At 43.0% G+C, this 23,341-nt stretch overlaps 1 protein-coding gene across 16 annotated transcripts in view; it reads right to left on the bottom strand.

The window, feature by feature from the left end:
* SDCCAG8 (SHH signaling and ciliogenesis regulator SDCCAG8) overlaps window positions 1-23,341 on the bottom strand; it is a 232,811-nt gene that overhangs the window by 41,295 nt on the left and 168,175 nt on the right. The window contains exon 17 of one of the 16 annotated variants that reach the window (XM_064594412.1): window positions 5,963-8,579. The exons of the other annotated variants lie outside the window; for them this stretch is intronic. Within the exon in view, the coding sequence (XP_064450482.1) occupies window positions 8,540-8,579 (40 nt within the window). The 3' untranslated portion in view covers window positions 5,963-8,539. Of the gene's footprint in view, window positions 1-5,962; window positions 8,580-23,341 lie in introns of those variants that run through there. 16 annotated transcript variants of the gene reach the window in all.

Genomic DNA, 23,341 nt, shown 5'->3' with positions numbered 1-23,341 from the left:
CCCCGATGACAGTGGAAGCCCGTCAGTAGGAAACAGAATTTTCGCTGCGTGACCATCAGTTCTCTGGTGCTCTGCTCAGCCTCGGCATCTCAGACTCATCGTCTCAAAGGGAAGACAATACTAATAATCCATCTTGCACAGCGTATATGAAAAGAAGGATCTATTTCATGTTTTAAAGGTCATTTGAATATATAACAGCTAGATAGTTGAAGCAAAATACCATATTCATCAGTGAAATAGGAAAGTTTAGCAGCATTCATCTGTTCTCATTTTAAATTTACCACAGTATGTAAATGAGAGGATTTAAAAAAGCACCAAGCAAAAATCTGAGCTAGGTGCGAATGAAAAGCACAATCAGAAGCAAATTTGTGAGCCTGAAGTGCAGGAGTTTGCCAAATGGGCTGGTGCTTAGATTTTACTACTAATCTGAGTGTATGTAAAGCCAATAGAAAGATCCCAATTATTGTTAAATACCCAGAGTAGAAATTTGCTGCTAAACTGCTGTATAGTATCGGTCTCAGGTTGGCTTTTGTAAACATCTTATTTTATGTACTGAAATTATCACAGGAATACCACACACAAAGCTGAACTTTAAACACACAGTCCTAGTCACAAAAAAAGTCTGAAGAAAAGGAACGGAATACAACTGGGATTAGAGACAGAATGACCTGATTTTTAAAATATTTTGCAGTAGTTGGGAGAATCTGCTTCCCTGGAAACAGCAGTTTTTCTACCCACTTAACATCTTAAAATACAATTGATGGCAAAATGAGATAATCTGATCGTTCTTCAGAGGAGTTTCTTAGGTTCAGAACATCTACGCTGTATCAGATGTTCACACCGTATCGGGGCACAGAGGCGGGTTTGTGATGCACGCTCTTGTAGATCTTGGTGGGTCGATATGTTACCTTGAGACATCAGCCCACTGTTTAAACAACACCCTGTCTGGTTTTTATGGAACAAACTACCTTCAAAACCAAAATGAACCATATGACATGAAGCCAAAGGGAAAGAGTGCTGTACATTCTGTAACCCAAGGGTTAGGAGTCAGGAGGCCCGGGTGTTCATGCTAAGCTAATCCTGCAGACTTGGCCTGGGGTCCTGAGTCTGCCAACACAAGTAGAATTTAGAGACAGAAAGGGCTGAGGCAACCACAGGGTCCAGCCTGAGGGACAAGGAGATAGACCCCCACACGGGCGCAGATCGAATGCCGCTCCACAGCCAATTAGGCAACATGACTGAGCAGACAGGCCAGTCTGACTTCCCAGTGTCTCATGATGACTGTGATTCCTTCCTTCTTCCTCAAGTAACATCAGGACATTTATTCAACTCTGAAAAATGGGGATAGTAAAATAAATGTCTTTTCTACCTCATAATGCTTCATCATTGGACATGTCTGACTTTTGGAGTGCCCCACTATGTTTCAGGCACTGTTCTAGGCAGTAGGACACTGGTCGTGAGCAAGACAGACAAGTCCTCACCTCATGGCCCCTACATTCTGGGCAAGAAAAGGAAACAGGGTAAGTATGGAGAATGGTGGTTCAGGAATTCTTCAACATTTTGAGAGTCTGACCAAGGATTGGACCTAGAACTTTGCCTGCCATAATGTAGGTACTCAAAAACTAACTGGATCTGCTTCCCAGAAAAGAAATGAATCAACATTAAATTTTGCATCCATTTTTGGAAGATTTTTGGAAGCCCATCTATGGATTTCAGGTTAAGAATGTCATTGCAGGGGTTCCTGGGGGCTCAGTCGGTTGGGCGTCTGCCTTTGGCTCAGGTCATGGTCCCGGGGTCCTGGGATGGAGCCCCACAGCGGGTTCCCTGCTCAGTGGAGAGTCTGCTTCTCCCTCTCCCTCTGCCCCTCCCCACACGCTCATGCTTGCTCTCTCAAATAAATAAAATCTTAAAAAAAAAATCTCACTGCAGAGGGAAGGGAGAAGAGGTCTATGATGGTGATGAAACCAGGGGAGGGGAAGGGCCTGAGAACCAGGAGGAAAATATGATGAAAACAGATCATTATAAGGCAAATTATAAGCACTGGGACAAGAAATCAAAAGGGCAAAATGGACAGACAGACGGAAGGGCTTGGTCAGGAAAGGTTTCTGAGAAGAGGGAAGAACCTGAGCAGAGCCTTTTCTTCAAAATTTTTTTTTACTGTTTACATTTCCTTTTACAAAAGTAACACGTGCTCAGTGCAGAAAACTTAGAGAAATTCTTGGAAAATGTGAAGAAAACACACCAATAACTCCACTGCTTAGAAACAGCGAATGTGAACTATGACATTCCTCCATCTCCTACACAGGTGTGTAACAGGGTGGAGAACAGTCTCTCCACTAGGTGTATGGAAGAAATAACTTGATAATCTGAGAAGGTCCCAGAGGGACCGCTAAAGTTCTGGGCTCACTAGCTGGCCTCCTGGGGCAGTTTCCCAAACTCTGGGTCTTGAGCCACTAGCAGGTCATAAAACAAAAAATACGGATTGCAGTCTACAGTAAAGGTAAGTACTGTTTTACTAAACTTCCTTTTGCTCTGTGTGTGTGTGTACAAGGCTGTAATGTTAACTTTCCCTTTTACTCGGGATCCAGGCTAGTTTGAATGTACGTGCATTTGAGGCAAGAGCTGGAGCAGACTTGGATTATTCTCCATAATAGAGGGTAAGGAATTAGTGTCTGCAGAACATGACAAAGACTCTGAAAGTGACAAGGAAAGGGGAAGCTGGAGAGAAGACAAAGGTTCCTGAGTGGAAATACAGCCTAGAAGGGACTTTGAAAGAGAGAACCATGTATCAACGGAGATTGTTACATTGCTTCTAAGGGACATGCGGTGTAAATGCTCATTATCTTCTTTCTTATCATATCCTCTAAGGCAGCGTCCATGCTGATCCGCAGTGCTTTGTGCATAGGAAGTCTTCTGGAGAACTCAGAGAGCTGCCGAGTTCCATATACGAGTTGGCACAGAGCAAAAACTGAGTCCACATGTGTGGGATATAAAAGCTAGAGTGTGAAGAAGATATTTTGGGTATATATCTGTATCTATTTTTTTGGCAAAAATGGAATCATATAAGATATACTACTTTTATCCTATTTCCCTTTAGAGATATGGAGATATTTTGAACATCTGTCATGTTAATAAACGCTTTTCTACGAACAAGCGACGTTATTGGCATTTTAGAATTCCATTGTGGGCAATTTACGTAAGCTGTTTATGTAACTAGTCTTCTAATGTTAGACATTTTGACTATTTGATTTAATATTTTGATTTGATTATTTTCAATGCTCTTCTCTTAGGAATAAGACTACCGCTTCGAGTCACAGTTAGTAGGACTGGCCAAAGAGAGGTATCTCTACTTACTACACTCTACTGTAGTATCTGTAAAGGAGGACGCCTTCACCAGCACCAAGGACAGAGGCAGGTGTATGGTGGGTGAACTGCAGGGAGAGGGAGGAAGGCTGTACACTGGTAATGCTGGGAATCAGTAAATCAGCTCTAATCTCTCTTCTGACACCCATTTCTTGGGATTTAAAGTCCTTCTTGTAAAAACTACAAATCTAGTTTGAACAGTCATAGAATCTATGTAAATCTGAAAATAAAAATTAGACTTGCTTTAGGGAAAATTAAAGCCAAACAGAAATATGACCAACAATTGTCATTTTAAGTCATTGGCTTCAGTCATAAGGCATCCTGCAGGTTCATTCCCAGAGATATAAAAATGTCACTGGAGGGGCACCTGGGTGGCTCAGTTGGTTAAGCATCTGACTCTTGATTTCAGCTCAGGTCATGATCTCAGGGTCCTGAGATGGAGCCCCGGGTCAGGCTCCGCGCTATGTGTGGAACCTGCTTAGGATTCTCTCTCTCTCCCTCTGCCCCTCCCACACTCACACACACCTGAGTGTGCACTCTCTCTCTCTAATTTAAAAAGTCACTGGTATTTAGACCAAAGAAATAGGTACTAACAGTAATAGCTAGGAGGAAAATTACTTGATTCCTTTCTTCTCTTCACTTCTGATATCCCATCAACGCTAGCCAACTTTACCTCCTAAATATTCCTCCAATCCATTCCCTGCCCTTCATCTCTATTGCAGGTCCCAATCATTTCCTGTTTGGTCTCCCTGCCTGGCCCCCTGAAATCCACCCTTCAGGGTGCCACCAGCTATTGGAAATGCAAATCTGCTACTGGGCCCTGTTTCATACTCTTCATTGGTTCCCCAATACCTACAGGACACAGAGACAGGAAGGTCCCTGGCACGGATCTCCAGTGTATTCCTGCTTCCCATCTTCCAACACTGCCCTGTTGTTCCTTTCCCATGTGACATCACTTCTCTCTCCAGGTTTCCTCTCTGCCTGGCATGAGCCTTGCCACTAAAGTTAAGTTTTGGGGGCGCCTAAGTGGTACAGTCTGCTGAGTGTCCAACTCTTGGTTTCGGCTCAGGTCGTGATCTCAGGGTCATAAGATCAAGTCCCACATGGGGCTCTGCGCTCATTGTGGAGTCTGCTGAGGACTTTCTCTCTCTCTCCCTCTGCCCCGCCACTCTGCTCTCTCTCTAATAAATAAATTTATTTTAAAATAAATAAATAAAGTTAAGTTTTGGTGTTCCTTCCTCCAGAAAGCCCTCCAACATCTCCCAGGCTTGGTTTGTGCCTCTCCTCAGTAACCCTCTGTGGATACAGGCACATCTCTACCAAAGTCTTTACCACATGGGGCCTGTGGGGCTAGGGTTAGGGCTTTATATCTCGTTCTCCAGACAACAGAGGTCAGTGAGTGTTTAATTTCTCCATGGCCTGTGGTTCCTATCATGTAACAGGTATTCACTTTCCTCTGTCTGGTTTTTGTTGTTGTTGCTATTGTTACTTTGGATGGACCAAACTATATTATAGCTTAAAGGATCGAAAAACTGCTAATAAAGCCAGGTGAGTTCAAATCCTAACAGACTGGTGGAAAGAAATGGGGGCACATATGGAATCAGTATATAGTAATACTAACCATTAGCTAACAGCTTCTAAATGAAAACAACTTCAGTTCCTAGAGAATTATTCATTAATTCAACAGAGTTTTATACACTGGGACCTCGGAGATTGGGAACACGTGGTTCACAATATAACAACAGGAAAGGACATAAAATGCCATGAATGCAGTGCTCCAAGTGCTGGAAAACAGAAGCACTGGCAACAAGAGGGAGTGACTAAGTACAGAGGATTAGGCAGGGATGGTCCCAGTGAGAGCTCAGATTTTTGCTTAGCCCCGCCCTATCTAACCCTGCAAATCCTACCCTGAAAGCAGTTCTCATGTGAGATTTCTAGAGAGCAGGCCCACACACATTTTGCAGCCTTTCCTTGGGGTCATTTGCTCTCCACGCTCAAAAGGGGGAGATCTAGAACCAAGATGGGAGTGTGGACTCCCGAGGTGGGGGAGGGGGGAGGTAGGGAGACCCTGCCTGGGCTGCTCACTCACACTCGTTCAGGCCTTCCTGTTCTGGCAAAAAATGAAGAACAGCCCTGTGCTCCACCCAGATCCAGAACGTGAACATTACCACGGTGACAGAAAGGAGACAGAGCCTAAAAGAGGAGCAAGAGTCCAGGACTCTCTGATCCAGCCAGGCCCCGCAGGAGATAACCCTGCAGCTGAACAGGGTGGCATCATTCAAAAGAAGAAATACGAATGCAACGCTAACGGCCCTATGTTTTAAGAGCCATGTGGAAAAACCGGAGCACTTCCAGACACAGGTCACAGAAATGATTATTTTAAAGTGGGAGACATAACAGAAGTTAAGTATATTTGGTTGGAGCAAGAAATGATGCTCTCTTTCCAAGGATCATCCTCCAAGGGCTGTTCTGCCTGGCCATGGAAAATAAGAAAAATGTTCCCTTCCTCAATTCTATATCATCTCCTTGGCCTGTGATACAGAAATCATGAACATTATGTAAAATGTTGAATTTGGCTGATTTAAAAAAAAAAAAAAACCTCTCACCAGATTTGCAAGTTAACAATCAATCTTTAATATATCAGGCCACTGGGGAAACTGAAAGCTTGGAAAATACATAACTCATTCCAAATGACTGCCATAAAATTTGTAAAGTCGAAGGCATTTACGTAACTGCTAACAACACGAACAAGCAGCTCCGTTAACCATGACCTACAAACCTTAAGGACCAACTAATAACACAATGAGTAGTCAAATGGCCTGAATAGAGTGAGGGAGCTGTTCTAGTTTCAGTGAAATCAAAGCATTAATGGTTGTGACTAATAATTATCATGTGCTCACTGGATACACATCATTACACAATAAAAATTAAGATTTGCATTACAATGATGGTAATTAGATACACATATATTGGAGATTTTTTCCAAATGTGAAGATACAGATAAGAGGTTATAAAATATTCTTTTAAAAGTTGCACATACACATCAAACTCTGCTTTTGGGTCATTATTTTTTTCCCCTTCTACAGCTTTAGCAAATTGAAAAAGGCGAGCTTGAAGATACAAACCATTGCAAATTCATGAAGTGAGTGTCGCCTAAGTGCCCGGCACTGGGCTACATGCTCGAGACAAAAATGACCGGGACATGGGTCCTGTTCTCAAGGAACTCAGCGTCTAACAAGTCGGATGTTCAAATAAATAATTAGGATGTCCTGGGCCCTTCATCAAAGTGTGGCTTGAACAAAGCTTTGAGAAATGCAGACCGTGGGTTGAGGAAGGATTCCCTGAAGAGAAGACAGCTGACCTGACTCCTGAGAAACAAGAGGTCTCGAGGCTGAGAAGGAAAGGGCTGTCCAGACTTCAGGCAACATAGGCAAGAGCATCCAGCCTGTGTGTTCCTCAAGCCCGGGGTTCATTCCGAAGCCCACCACAGGTCCTTGCTACCACAGTCGGCACTCGGGAATTACCTCAAGAGCGTATGTATAAACACCAAATTAACAAATTAATAATGACATGAACACACATCTTCTTTCTGTATATAGTCAGCAATGATTCTAGATCCCCAAAAAGAGGAAGAACATAAACCAAAAATCCCTTTGGAGAGCCTGTGAATTGAGCAAAAAGCCATAACGGAGACACCCCAGCCCTCCTGTCAAGGCGGACCTGTTTCTCCCAAAATCCATTCCACGACACAGTCTCGGGTGCCTGGAGTAAACACAGCTCAGAGCTCATGGGCAGCTAACAGACCCGCCGTTGGGCAGGGCCTGTGTGTGCCCCGGCCGTGAGCAGCTCGTCCTGCCTGTGAGTTAGAGAGCATGGACCTGGCCATCACACAACGCTGTAGGGTACAAACTACAGTGACAATAAAGACCAGGGCTGGACCAGCACGGTGAAGGGATGAAAGATGATTACAGAGCCACGAGAAACCACGCGGTCCTCTGGGACGTGCCACAGGGTCACTTCCACACCTAGACGGGTGATCTGATCTGTCTCCAAACCCAGCTCCACGGGGTGGCTTGGAACCCTTCGTGCCATGCCCTTACACCCTTAGCTGTAAAGTTTTCAATTTTTACCGATGTTCTTCTTTATATTATTATTTTAAGGAGAGCCCACTTAAACTTTACAAAGGATCAATCTTTGCTAAGCTGTATCAAGGCTTTTCATATACTAATGTATGTTTTGACCCTCCAAAGACAGGGTCGAGTTTATGCATTATGTCCCAAAGTAAATCCTGTATTGGTTTTTTCAAAGATCATTTTGTGGAACTGATTGTTCATGAAATACATACGGAAAAATGCTGCCCTGCCCCTTTGGGCCACAACGGATGTAGCAAGGGGGTAAAGAGGCAGCTATACTGCCTTATTTTGTGTGTGTGTGTGAAGCAGTTGTGTGTTCTAATCATCATCTTGGCAAATACTATGACCTAATTAAGAAAGGAAAATGGATGGATGCTTGGACAAAAAAAAAAAAAAAGATACAAAGAGAAGTGGAAAGATTACATTCCTGCGACTGAGACAGAGGTTAGTTGTTCATTACTTTTTGATTTCTTCATTCATTATCATTCTAGGAATGGGACTTAATGCATTGCATAGTACCCTTTGAAAAGCAGGCAGAGGTTCTCAATCCAAGAATCCATCTCGACCCATTTGGAAACCATCTGCATTTTCAGCAGCCTGACCTCCTAAGAAAGCACCCCTTCTAGGACTTCATGCAAGCAAGAGATCAGCTCCCTAAAGAAAGCAGGGCTGCAGGCCCCGCCATCCCCAACTGAGTAGCAGGTCACTTGCAAATCTGTGCGCGAGCGGTGAATCTCTGGGCTGAAGTGGCCACTGCTTTAAAGTTCGCTTGGTATAAGAATGTTCCACTGGCCCAGCTTCTGGGTGGTGTGAGGTTGCTCTTCTCAACCCAGGGGAAGAGAGAGCAAAAAGGGAACAGAGAAAGCTCCCTTTCCTCTGCCTGCAGGTTGGCTGCCCCCTCTCCGGTGCAGAGGGAAATTGTGCATGCTGAGTGCACTGCAGAGTCGTCTTCTAAAATGAGTTCATATTTTGCACGTTTTCATTTGTCTGACTCCAAAGTAGAGCGGAAGCTCTCTGAAGTGATGGCCACTTAGCCTGATCATCTAATGAACCAACACCTTCCTTTGATCTCCACTGAAGGTACTGAAAGAAGAACAGGGCACACTCAGTACTTTCGGTCGCTGACCAGTATTCCCAAACCTGGTTCTACTGCTTGCACAAGAGTGACTTAACCTTCGGTGAACTCAGAAATATGATTGCTAAAAAAACAGTTTGCTGATTCAATGAAAACTAAGCGGAATGATTTAGAAAGAAACAACAAAGCAGAGGGTTTTTTTGTTTTGTTTTGTTTTTTTAAAGTCTGTCAAATTAAGTGTGCGTGAGATAATCATGAGACTTGGCGGGAGAGGTCACTGAAACAGCACATTCTGCAGCGAGGCTGCTACCCACATGTCTTATGTCCTCGGCTGGTTTACAGAAACCAAAATTGGATGTGTCAAAAGATGCAACTTTGGGGCGCCTGGGTGGCTCAGTTGGTTAAGTGACTGCCTTCGGCTCAGGTCATGATCCTGGAGTCCCGGGATCGAGTCCCGCATCGGGCTCCCTGCTCGGCAGGGAGCCTGCTTCTCCCTCTGACCCTCCCCCCTCTCATGTGCTCTCTCTCTCTCATTCTCTCTGTCTCAAATAAATAAATAAAATCTTTAAAAAAAAAAGATGCAACTTTGGAGTGGTGCACCCAGAAAAAATGATGTAGCACTCCAAATCGGGTGATCCGTACACAAAGAAAATGTCTCAGCCCAACATCTGGATCACTTGTTATGATTTCCTGACCTTTCAATTAACCATCCAACTTCTGGTCTCAAGCTTTCTGGATCAGCCAGCTTTGCTAAACATCTGTTTACCTTCACATACTATTTTGCCTTGGATTATCAGTTCTAGCCCACCTCCCTCCTTCTGGAAACAGATAAATTGTCAAGTGAATTCAGTAGAGAACACAAGAGAAGCAGTTAGAAATCACAGATTCTAGTCACTCCCTGAGCCTTACATCTTCGGGCCTATTTCCTTACCTAGAAAGCATCTGCTGGGGGGGAGGGCTGGAGGGTGATGGGGAGACGCTAAGACAAGTGGGTCCCACTGATCTCTCAGGTGTCTCTGCTTCTTTAAAATGCCATTCTGGGGCGCCTGGGTGGCTCAGTCGGTTAAGCGACTGCCTTTAGCTCAGGTCATGATCCCAGGGTCCTGGGATCGAGTCCCGCATCAGGCTCCCTGCTCTGCGGGAGGCCTGCTTCTCCCTCTCCCACTCCTCCTTCTTGTGTTCCCTCTCTCGCTGTGTCTCTCTGTCAAATAAATAAATAAAATCTTTAAAAAAAAAATAAAATGCCATTCTGTGCAGTTCAGCTCATAGAAGACAAACAGTGTTCCCAAAAACATTCAGTCATCTTTATTTAGAATATAAAATGCAAATATTTGGAAAAATATATAAATTTGCTGTGAATGTCCTTGAGAATGTACTTGAGAAAGGTAATATTATTTAGAATTTTTTTTTAAGATTTTATTTATTTATTTGACAGAGAGAGACACAGCGAGAGCAGGAACACAAGCAGTGGGAGTGGGAGAGGGAAAAGCAGGCTTCCCGCTGAGCAAGGAGCCCGATGCAGGACTCGATCCCAGGACCCTGGGATCATGACCTGAGCCGAAGGCAGCCGCTTAACGACTGAGCCACCCAAGCGCCCCATATTATTATTTAGAATTTTTACCACAGAGAATAAAATGTGAAGTGATATATATTCTTCTAATACAAAAACACAAGCCTAGATATATAAGCATACCATATGTGTGCATGCATGTGTGTGCATATTTATATAATAATTCAAATACGATTTAAGTTACCCACATAAAATTGATCATTTGTTTCCTTATGACTTGCGAATGGGAAAAAAAGTCTCTAAGATGCCACATCTCCAATGTCCATGCTTCTTATAATAAACTTTTGGACGAAGCTATACTTACTAACTTACAATTCTAAAGTGGACTGTAAAGCTTTAGTTCTGGGAATAGCATGTGATATAAAATTGTTCATATATTTTCCAGGATTAATTGTAATTTTAAAAGTACAAAACTACAAACAATTCCTGACTAGAGAAGATTAACTACTCAAAGACACAAATGCTGCCTTCATTAAAATCAGAGTTCTGCAACAGAGCTACAGTGAGAAATTACGATCAAGGTTCAAGTTAAGTCACGACTGATTTTCTTAAACACCAACAAGGCTTGTCAAAAATCCGTGCTTGCAGATAAGATGAAATTATTAGAGAGCACTAATATTGTTTTGATATTTCTTTCATTTTCATTAGAATGGTACCTGAGTCACTCTTGGTGCCACAAAAATTGGACACAAAACTAGACACAAAAACTAGACTGCTATACAAAGATAGGAGAGATTTAAGTGGCACACCCACCATCTTTCAAAATGACTATTTGCCACCTGTGAGCAGGAAAAGTAATTGTAATATTCAGTTTAAATGCTGCCTTAGAGTCTATATCAATTTCAAGTTTTCTTTTATGATTCAGCTATTCCAAGAGTCTGAAAATACTTCATTAAAAATTAATGTGTTATCCACACAAATGGCAAATATTGAAAAATGGGAATATAAATACAAACTAATAAAAATAGTAAGTCTACTAATACTGAAGAGGAAGGAAGACAGGAGGGGGAGGCGAGCATGTGAAAGGGAGAGAGATTTTAAACATCCGGTTTCTATTCTGGACCGTTTATAGAAACAGACAGACACAGCACGCGGAAGCCAAATATATTCTCGGGCTCTGACAGGATTTGTTTTCCATCTTGTCATTATTTGTGCTATACGCTTCCTAATACTGTTTCTCCAGTGCTTTAGACTTCCTGACCGACCATAGCCGTCTTACTCAGCTTGCACACAGGAGAGCTGCAGTGGGCTGGGCGCACTCCCCGAGCCCGGCTGCCTGGTGAGCTCACTCCCTGCGGTTTGCGGCTCTCCCACGAACCCCTCAGCACAAAGGCTCAGGGCCCCCGCAACTGCATCCCCGGACCCGGTCCCCGTGCATCCTTCCCCAATCCCTCTGAATGATTTTCTGGGGCTCGAGCACATGATCCTTGGTCTATTGCGCAGCAGCAGAGATGGATGCCCAGTGCCTATTTCACGAAGGCAGGCACAAAGGTAACACACCCACTCAACTTGCATCCTCTTTGTTTGCCCTTTTTATAAGCATGAGTTCATGTCAAACAGCAAGGACTTACCTTAGGCTATCTCAGCCCTCTCAATTTAAATGCCATTGAGAGAGAGTCACATTGCTGATTAAACAGGCAGCCACGGACACACACTTGTCCCTACGTCAAAATAACACACAATAGGGTTCTCCTACACCAAAGATAATGAGGGGACTATTTTGAAAATATGAAGATTTGTTTATGCAGACTAGAAAAACATCCCTTTGCATCAAAATAAGTGTCCCTCTTTATTGCACACTCATTATTTTCTATAGAATTTAAATTGTACATGAAAGTATAATTGTGCCTTGTTTAATGTAAATTGATTGTCTCAATTATTGGGAAAGGGTCTGAATTTTAATGGACTATTTTGCTGGAGATGTGCCAGGCAAATCCGCAAAAACTCTAATAGCTTTAACTGTGGAGGTAGGGAGCCGAACAGTTAGATAAACCAGGAAAGACGGTGGGTTCCAGAATTGATCCTAAAGTGGTCCGGAAGAGTTTAGGAGCTTTTCTCCACGCACAAGAAATCAGCCATTAACTTTCAATGTTGAAAGAGTCTGTGACAGTGAGCCTATAATTTGGTTTCTCACTCTGAAAAAATGGTAAGCTCCACCTATTAGTAAAAAGGACTTTTGTGGCTATACTTTTTTTTTTCTTTACCGTTCCTTCTTTCTACAGATTAGGTTATCTGTGAAAAGCAGGGCTTTTCCCTGAAGGTGGAACTGACATAAAACCCAGTAGCCCCGTGTCTCCCAGACACTGAGACACACTTGAGTGTCTGAGTGTAGTCACCCCGGGAAGCTGGCTGCAGCCGGGTCCCAGAAGCATAGCATGCCACCATAGTTCCTGCCTGACACAACTCCCTTTTTTTTTTTTTTTTTTTTATAAATCCAGCGTCTATGAAGTCAGGCAAGTCTCCTCCACACTTAACGATCATGGGCAAGAGCAGACCTCAGCCGTTTGGCTACCCAGGTGGTTGCAATTTTGCTCCAGTTAAATTACAACCAGTGGTGCCCGAGGTATAGATCCACATCTGCCCGAAACTGCCAGTCTCCTACGATCTTTTTCTCAAAGCCTCAGCCCCTAGAAGCACGCTTGATGAAGGTGTAAAAATCACCTCTGGTCAGAGTAGCATGAACTACACAGCCAAATTTATACCCCAGCTATAAACCATCAGGAATTTACTTTAACTGCTATCTGAGATATTTTGGGCACTGAAAATACAACGTTTTAATCATTTCACTCTTGAAAGAGCCTCTTTTTGCAACGGAAAACTAGCAGTATTAATCTAGACATACATATAGATGTTATGTGCAGAGCAGAGATTATGATTTGGGCCAGTGAATACAAATTTCTTCTCCTAGTCATTAAACTTTCCTGAATGAATGTCTATGATGCTCAAGAATTAAGCAGAATATAAGGCCTTTCTTTTCATAACTGAGTCCAGAAAGAGCAATAAATTATGGCCAACTACAGTTCTGACTGACTTCTCCTTAAAAGCTGATCTGGCTTGTAAAAAGCAACCTCATTAAGATAGTTCACTGTTTACATGTCCTGTAACTTTTCTTTTTTTTTATGAACATAGAGTTTCTGGGCAACTAGATATTTGACTAAAATTCCATGTTTCAGGGGCGCCTGGGTGGCTCCATCAGTTAAGTGCCTGACTCTTGATCTCAGCTTGGGTCTTGATCTCAGGGCTGTGAGTTCAAGCCCCACCTTGGGCTCCACGGTGGGCAGGGAGCCTGCTTTAAAAAAAATTCCATGATTCATAATTACTAAGCCTCAGATTTTGGATAGTACACGCCAACAGGATGAATTTTAATAAAATGCCACACCCAAGGCACATCATTTCACTGTAGGAGTATGAAATCTGGCCACAAGTGGGCATCTAGAAATAAAGAGCCAAAGCAAAGCAAGAGAACCATCACAGGAGAGAGGGGAAATAATGTAAAGATGAGGGGAGAACCAGGCAAAGGAGGGGAAGTGGCAGGTAAGTAGTCCCGGCTGGCTGAAAAGCAGCCTTGGGTTTGGCATCTTCTCTGAGTCCCGCACTTGCAGAGGCCTGGCTGAGCCTCACTCAGCTGCTGGAGTCAGCAATGCATCAGCTAGACGGATGTCTGCTTTCTCCTTTGTCTGGCATCTAAACATTCAAATTTGCATTTAGTGGGAAAGAGTGACTCCAAAGTCACTTTAAGGCTGCTTCTCTATATTTCTACAAAATGCCTTTGAAATACCTGCTCTTTTGGGGCACCTGGGGGGCTCAGTCAGTGAAGCACCTGCCTCTGGCTCAGGTTGTGATCCCGGGGTACTGGGATGGAGTCCCACATCAGGCTCCCTGCTCAGCAAGAAGCCTGCTTCTCCCTCTCCCACTCCCCCTCCCCCCAGCTCGTGCTCTCGCTCTCAAGTAAATAAATAAATAAATCTTTAAAGTACCTCCTCTTTAAACTCTTGCATGGTTTTCATGGATGATGAGGAGAAAATAGCTTTGTTCATGTTCACACAAACACACAAATATTTCAAGGACAGCAGCACTTTTTTAAACGAATTAGTTTCTAGAAAATGAAAGACCAGAAAATATCACGGTGTATCATCAGGATATCATCCCCAAACCCTTCTCTTTAATCTGTTAAACTGCCATGGCCAGCAGTCCGCATGTTATCCGTGGCGAGAACAATGCATCAAACTGCTTCCCCTCCATTCCCCCAATGTACAAGTTCAACTAAACAGGCCTTGTTCCTGGTGGAATCACCTCAGAAGTTATTGTGCTCAAAATTACCAAAGAAATGCTGAAAACAACATGGAATTCCACAAAGGGGTCCATTCATATGTTTGACTGACTCTAGATTTCAGTCTTTTGTGCCACATCTGGAGCACAGAAGCGTCATGCCCGAAGGGCCATGCACAAGGCTTGGCTGCATGAGTCCCACCTGCCAGGCTGAGAGCCCCCACTTTCCTAGGACTGCCTGGCGGGCTCTCCAACCCCCAAACTGAACTGCCCTTCCCAAGTCAGCAAAAAAGGTCTGCCCCTGAACAAAACCCCACAGAAGCAGCCTAAAGAGGAGTATTTCCCAAAAAGAAATGAGGTCTGGCCATCCTACCAGCAGATCCTATTTAGTTTCAAAGGGAGACCTGCTATTTTGTGTTTTTCTTTTCCTTTGATTTATTTTTCATTGAATGATGATACACTATTTCATTTGAATTGCAAAATAAGACCCAGGAATGAGTTATTTTATTTAATGGAAACATATATCGCAGCAGCGGACTCGAAGCTCCTTTCGGTCTCCCAACAACCCGAGGAGGTGGGAACCTTTCTTCCCTCCTGTTGTGGATGAGGAGGCTGAGTCACTGAGAGAGGAGTGACTTGCCCGGGAGAGGAGTGACAGCCTGTTCAGCATTGGGGCTGGGATTAGAACCCGGGCAGAAGGCTCCAGAAACTGCATGTTCTTAACCACTAAGCACCATATGCTGTATTGGTAATTAAAAAATCTTTTCAAAGCTCATTTAGTCTGGCTGTAACAGGTGGGGGGTGGGTGGGAGGTCTCTCAGGCACATTAGCCCAAAGTGCCCCTAGCAGAGGATTTGACTCTTAGATGCCACACTATCACTCCCGGGTTTGGAATGGGAAAATGTGCCGGCGAGCTTTGGAGCTCGGGACTCGGGGGGTCCTGGAGTCCAGGCCCAGCTCGGATGCCGGCTGGCTGGGGCCACTTGGGGAGACACTGCGGTGTACCCAGTGAAGGTGTGGGCTCTGGCATCAGATGGCCCTGCATTCCCAGACTGGCCCTGCCGCCATGTACCAGCTGAGTGCAAATGGTGACCATGGTAAGTCACATAATCTCTTAGAGCCTGTTTGCCCCTCTAAAAAACAGAAGACAAGAATACTATCTTAATAGTATTGATCTAATAGTCACATTCCATATGGCCTCTCTGCTGCAGATTCTTTAATTATAAAACTGCAGTCTTGCGTCAGAGATCACCAAGGCCCAGCTCCCTAACAAACACTGTGATTCCATGACGCCATGACGGTAAGATGATCAATTGAAGAATAATGCTATACTATATTTATATAGTGCATTTCCCCTCACCCCCGCCAATTTTTATACCTAAGATCTGATTTGATCCTCATAACTATTCTGCATGGTCTTTAATCCCCATTCCATGGATAAGGAAGTTGAGCCTGAAAGAGTTTATTTGGCTTGTCCAAAATCCTATGTTGGCAGGTGACATCAACTGTGAGCTTTTGCTCCTTAGTTAGTGTTCTTTCCTTATTATAATTTGTTGTTTCCACAGAAAACATGACGCCTTTTGGCAATAAGCTTACAAATTAATGGAGAAAGTGAAAGATAGAAATCAGTCTGCCACCCGAGTCACACTGCCCACACCTCAAGTGATGGGCTCTTCCTGCCACTTGGAGTCAAATGCCACGCCCAACCCTAGAATTCAGGATTCAGCTTCTGAAGCGGCTGCTGAAAGGACTGGTTAATTAAGTCTAAGAGTCAGGTGAATTCTCTCCCATGGGGAAAATTCTGGAACCTGGGCAGATAAAATCCCTTCTCTTTTTCTCCCTCCAGTGGGCCATGTGGAGGCAGTTTCTTTGTAACAGGCTTATCCAGAAACATCTCTGTGGTTGTGTCTCTGTGGCTTATCATGAACCAGTCAGCAGTAGGATAACACACTGTCCTATACTGTGCTCCATTCTTCCGTGCCTCACCTTCCTTTCCCTCACTTTCACTGCCCTGGGACTGAAGCCAAACAAACTTTCTCCCTTAATTCTTGCTCAGGTTCTAAAACAATGGAAATGAAGGGATTGGCCAAATCTTCACGGATATCACCCACTTGGGTAATTAACATATTTAAAAACGGACAGAGAAAGATACACACCAGAGGAATAAGTTATAGAAATGGAAATAAGTCTGATAATGCAAAGAAATGACTAGTGAAAGGAATCAATGAGCTCAGGACCTAGAAACAAGCTACCACATGAAAGATGGGAAATGCCGAGCAGAAAGCGATCAGGGGGCCGCTCTGGCTGAGCAAGTAGGAGGTAGACATCACCATGTTTAAAAGGTTAACATCACAGAACTGTGTCTCCCTGCTGGAAAGCCTTCAAAGACCCCCCTCTCACAGTGCTCAGAATAAACTCCAGACTTATGTTTTACATGATTCAAGAGAAAGACTCTTCCAGCCCTAATTGCTGAGGGTTCTACTTCCTCTTAGGATGTAGGGAGCCACAAATGAACATAACTCTTACCTTAACAAGGAGAAAGAAGTTAGATGATCAACAAAACCATACTTTTTCTTGAGCCAATCAGAGCTGAGGTTGCAAGATAACCAGATAAATGTCCTGGGGGAAGGTGAAAAGCAAAAGCTACCTTCCCCTGGAAGATGGGTGGAAACTTTGTGTGCGTGGCCCGAGGAATAGATACATTTTTACTGAGTAAAATCCATCAGTGGTGTGATGGCAAATGTTTGAAATGCAGCTCTCTTGTGGCAAAGAGGTCCTGTTTCATGAGGTCTGCCAATTTCTCTGATGTGAATACTTCTGTCATGGTCAATTTAAAACTACCAACATGATGTTGAATGCCCCATACGTTTCTAAAAATGTAATAAATCAGCTCCAGCATGCAACTGCATCTGACCCTGAGGAAGCAGCAGGGGGTCCCATCCCCATCCCCATCATAAGCCATGATGACAGTCAAACAAACAAACAAACAAGCACACAGAATACATTTGATGGGCCCATTGGCAGAATGAACTCAACAGAGGGGGGGAAATCATTAAATTTGAAGACCGGCCAATAGAAAGGATCCAAAGTGAACTACAAAGAAGAGAGAAAGGAGTTGTGGGGGAGTGCCTGGAACAGTGCACCGAAGAGCTGAGGGACAACCTCAGATGGTCAGACCAACGTGTAAGTGGGGGCCCAGAAGGAGAGACAGGAAGTGAACGGGAAGATCTGACCCTGCTTACGGCCTCCTCATCTACTCATCAATCTCCCATTTTAAAGCCATGGTGTCGTTCTTGAAGAGACCATGTTCTCCTTGACCCCTGGGACCTTTAAGCATGTACTTCTTTCTCTCTGTGAAGATCACTTCTACTTCTTGCCAGGATTCAGTCAGGAGTTATTTCTCTAAGGAATGGTACCCTGTCCCTCTAAACCTGGATAAGGTGTCAGTCTGATGTGCTCCCAGAGCATCCTCGGTGAATCGCACCAGAGAAGATTATCGACTGTGATCACCATGTGCTTCCCTTGTCGGTCTGGAAGCTCCTTAAGGGTAGAGATCATGGCTTTTTACTTTTGTATGCTCAATGCGTAATAAATGTTAATAAATATGAGGATATATTAATAAGCTAGAAGATACCATACAGAGCTCAAGCCAGGCAATCTAGTATAGGTTTTCACATTTAACACGCAATGTTTTAAAATTGTAGTTTATGGCAGAGCAACAAACATGACTGCAGAAATGAAAAATCCTATTTAACTTAAAAGCACTAAATTAAATTTTAAATCATAAGGGTTAAGATAATGAAATGTTAATCAGAAGTTCTTAATCTACCTAAACAATAAAACCAGAGAGAGAAATTTGGCTTTAAAGAGTTAACTCACTCACAGTGGTTTACGTTGGATTTATGGAAGAAATGTTTAGGGATTTTAAGCATGGAAATATACTTTCTGTCCTCTAATGTAAGAACAGAAATTTGCCTGCCCTTTTTAGCAAAAGCTCTGTCCAAGGAGTGTTCAGTGCTCATCACCTCTAGGGGTTCTTGGTACAATTTGAACATATGTTTAGTATTTATTTTTAATTGAATATTTTTTATTATCCAGACTTAACTGTGGAAAAATAAAAAATAATAAACATTATAAGGATATTAAGACTGGCTGGTAATAGTTGGTTTGCTAAACTATTTGTCTCCAAAAAAGCATTAGCCATTTCCTACTACTTTATGTTCTTAGAGTTTTTTCTTTTAAAAATTTTTTTTTTTTTTTTATAACAACTTCCCTCCCAGGAATAGAAGTTAAAATCTGTTAGCTTTTGTTTGTTTGTCTTTGTGCTCCTCACTCCCAACTATGCTGAAAATATGACGTTTTTAACCAAGTAGGTAAATGTATCCCTCTTGAAATCTGATTTGGGGCTTGTATTAAAAACTTTCACCACTGAACAGAGGACATATACACATAAACACACACATATTCACATACTCGCAGACACTTAAATTACCTTAGGCCTTTCCCAAGTACGGTCCAAAATGTTGTTCCATAAATGAGCTGTGGAAAATTCAGAAGGGGTGTTCCCACAGAAATAACCTTATGTAAACACGGTGTTTTGTTTCACAGACTAGCTCACGAGATCCCATTTAACCCATGATGTAAATAAACCAGCTTCTAGAATGTGAGCCTCTGAAGTTCCCGTTGCACCCTCAGAATCTGGAACAGAGCCTGGCATGTGTTAATGGGCTGATAAATACATTGAATGAAGGATATTGAGTGAATAATAGTGTGAAACTTTTGTTGAGCACTAAGTCTGTGCCAGGCACTGTTTTAAAGAGTTTTCATGGATTATTTTAGGCAATTATCACATCGCTCTAAGGTTGCATTTTTCAGATAGAGAAATGTAAGATTTAAGGAATTTGCTTATGACCACATGGCTAAGAAGTGGTAAACTAGGAACACCCAGAGAGCCTGGTTCTAGGGTGCATGCTCCTAACAACTATACGTGGTCTCTTTACTAAAGTTCTAGGTCTTACTAGCAGAGAACTAGAACCAGAAGGCAGCTTAAAGCATAGGGCAGGGATGTCTGTCTGCTTGTCCAGCACATGCTACGTAATCAACACTCAATAAATATTTGATGAATAAGTGAAAGGGAGTCTTATTCCTTTTCTTGGACATCGGGACTATTTTAGAAAGAAGTGTGAATTATATATTAAAATGTCTTTGGCATTTTCCTCACTCTCTTTCATTGGGTATCTTTCCATTTAATCTACTCTCAGAGATCAGTTATGGTAGTGTTTGCCTTGTTCCAACTATAGTGTCTGGACAGGCTGCTTTCATAGCTTATTATCCACTCCAGATCAAAATTCTAATTCCCGCAGTTAGAACCTCCTCTCTTGTTGGGAGGAAAGAAACCTGATTTCAGGTCTTCCCATTAAAATATACTTGAACCTAGCTTCTAGTCCTCTTAGGGACTTGTCAATAATACATGGAATAATTGGATTTTAAAGAGATTGATTGTTAACCCCAATTGGCTTTTAATTTTGGTATAATTTGGGGGGAAAGGGTCAAACTTTCTAAGCTGTTCCTGGTTTTCGTAGCTTCCTCCTTTCCTCTACACAATACTCTCAGATGGTTTGTCCTTAGAGCCCTTAGGGGAGGCAGCCTACCTAATCCCCACACTTCCACGGTCCAGTAACATGAAAGCTAGAGATAACCAAGATGCATTTCAAAATAAACAAGTTGCAATGAGCTTGGTTCCTAGCAACATATGGATTACTTATCATCTTCTATAATTTTATATTACAAAATAATGGCACATAAATCTAAAATAACATAGCAATTATGTTAATTTACTTTTATTAGTATGTTGTCAGTTACCCAAAAATACAGATTCCCAGGGCACCTGGGTGGCTCAGTTGGTTGAGCCTCAGACTCTGGATTTCAGATCAGGTCATGATCTCAAGGTTGTGAGATGGAGCCCCACGTTCAGCTCTGTACTGGGCAGGTGTGGAGCCTGCTTAAGATTCTCTCTCTCCCTCTCCCCTTGTCCCTCCCTTGGACCTTCCCACACATGGGTACGTGTCCACACTCTCTCTCTCAACAACAACAACCACAACAAAACACCAAATTCACAAGCAGCACATCACCAAAGGAGTGCCTCTCTAAAGTAGGGCCAGGGGAGATGGGAGGTGGGGATCATATACACATTTGGTTTAGCAAAAGAGATGCAAATGATTCACTCGTGAATTACAATTCACATAGGACTTGCAACATAGTTATTGAGAAACTGATACAATCCTGAAACAAGTATGCAATATTGCACTCCTCAGAGGTTAACAAAACAACGTAGGAAAAATGAAATTAATTACCATGAAGCTAAATTAAGAACATTTTATAATTAAAAGCAAGAATAGCAGCATTAAAAACCCAGATGACCTCAGCATGACACTGATGATGCAGTAATAACTAAATAATAAATGTCCTTCGCCCCCCAAATCATGGGAAGTCAAACCGCTGGAGCTCACGCAGGATCAGGGGAGACTGGTGAGGGGTGGAAGCCAGTGGAATGCTGCGTTAGCATTCTCAGTAAATTACTGATTTACTGATACTCTGTAAATCACGACCCAGAGCACTTTGGTTTATACTTTGAATACTCTTCTAAATGAGGAAAGATCCACTCAAAACATTTCCTCAGGGACAGGGAAAGTTTTATGACTATGCACCCAAATCTAACATCAACAGACTTCTGGTTTACACAAATCAGAGAGAACAAGAGATGAAACACACCCTCCAGGGCAACCATCTCTTGCCCAGGCTGCCAATGGAGGCGAGTCCCCCAGGGCACCCCTCCTTCTTGCCTGTGGGGTTTCTGGAGGTACAAGAGTGGCAGGAGGGACCTACCAGGAGATGGTGGGTGACGTCACAGCTGCTCGGGAGCCCCATCAGCCCAAACAGAGAGGGCGCCTGCAACCAGGGGAGAGAGGCAGAGGGGTAGATCCTTTTCATCTTTGTACCCCCTGGGCTAGTACTGTGACTGGCACCAAATGGATGCCCGATAAACAGAGAACAAACCAATTCTGGCCTCAGCTCACTTTACCAGCGCTCTATTCAAAAAGCTGCATTTATCAGCTCATGTCCTCCTCTCAAGGCACTGCTGAGCTGCAGGAGGTGACCCTCTTCTAGTCCAGGATTCCTCCTGGCTCAAGCTTGGTCTCTCCCCTGCTCTGTCTACCTCAGCATCTCCAAATTCATCTGATTCTCAAAGCCTTTCACAGAAATACATACCTTTATGAATCCCCTTAGGGATCAGTTAAATTATTTCATAGTTTTTACACGATATGATTAAGAGGGATTTTTAAAGTAACAAATTTTATTTGAGGCATATCTTTAAATTTTTTAATATAAAGTTTATTTTTAAAGCAATTTTCCTGAACCTAAAACTATTCTAAAAGATAAAGTCTATTAAAAAATATGATGAGGGGCGCCTGGGTGGCTCAGTCGGTTAGTGGCTGCCTTCGGCTCGGGTCGTGATCCCAGGGTCCTGGGATCGAGCCCCGCATTGGGCTCCCTGCTCGGCGGAGAGCCTGCTTCTCCCTTTCCCTCTGCCTGCCACTCTACCTACTTGTGCTCTCTCTGTCAAATAAATAAATTAAAAAATATATATATGATGAGGGGGGTACCTGGGTGGCTCAGTCGGTTAGGCATCTGAATTATGGCTTTGGCTCAGGTTGTGATCTCAGGATTGTGAGATTGAGACCCACGCCAGGCTCTGAGCTCAGCACCGAGTCTGCTTGAGATTCTCTCCCTCTCCAACCCCTCTGAAATAAATAAATTTTTTTAAAAAAATTATTTACTTGAGAGAGAGAGAGAGTACAAGCAGGGGGAGGGGCAGAGAGAGAAGCAGGCTTCCCGCCGAGCAGGAAGCCACCCAGGCGCCCCAATTAATAAATGTTTTAAAAAACATATGATGAGAAACAGGGTATTTGCATGGTCTCCAACTATCTCCCCATGAGGCACTTAATAACTTCATTTGAGCAGAGATCCAGCAGACACCACCTTGACCAAGTGATCAAAATCAACACCACCAGGGACAGGACACAGTGTGTCAACACGGTGCAAGAGAGGGACACAACACTGTGGGATTCTGGCCCCAAACGCCCAACCTCAGCCTAACAGTGAGGATGCCTCAGACAAACCGACACTGAGCCACTCTACAAACAACAGAGCAGTTCTCATCAAAAGTGAGGAACTGTCACAGGTCAGGTTTCTCCCCGAGAGAAATTCTTAAGTGTCTAAAGACAACTAAAGAGAAATGAGAACTAAATGCAACATAGAATCTTGAACCAGAACTAGAATATTAGGGGAAAACTAGTGAAATCCTAGTGAGGTCTAGAGATGAGTTCCTAGTATTGCATCGATGCTAATTTCCTAAGTCAGATCACTGTATCGTGGTTATGTAAGATGCTCGCTCACAGAAGCGTGGCTGGGTGAAGGGCATATGGGAACTCTCAATTATTTTTGTAACCTGTCTATAAGTCAAATTATTTCAAAATAAAAAGCTAAATAGAAGTAATTTTCCTATGTAACCAATAATGCCAGCAATTTCACTTACATAAATTAAATCCTTAATGAATTAATTATATAGGAAAAAAGGCACAATTGGCCAATAACATAATATGGTTTAGGAACAAAATGTGCTCTGTAATGTAGATTTGAAATTAAATTGATGCGTAAGAATAAAAAACATAAAAATAGCTTCATGATATTTTTTGGAATTGGGTTTTTTCAAATGTAAAATTCAACTTATTGCTTCATTTCTTTAATTGATCTTTTTTTAGAGCAATTTAAGACTCCCAGCAAAACTGAGGGGAAGGCACAGAAACTTCTCATATACCTCCTGTCCTCACACATGCACAGACCACCCCCCATCATCAGCATCCTCCTCTA

The sequence above is a fragment of the Mirounga angustirostris genome, unplaced genomic scaffold, assembly GCF_029215605.1.
Source record: "Mirounga angustirostris isolate CCGP_5_RB_7025 unplaced genomic scaffold, mMirAng1.0.hap1 SCAF_6, whole genome shotgun sequence".
Taxonomy (NCBI): domain Eukaryota; kingdom Metazoa; phylum Chordata; class Mammalia; order Carnivora; family Phocidae; genus Mirounga; species Mirounga angustirostris.
Note: the sequence above shows the minus strand (reverse complement) of the source record. Positions and strands in the feature narration are given on the sequence as shown.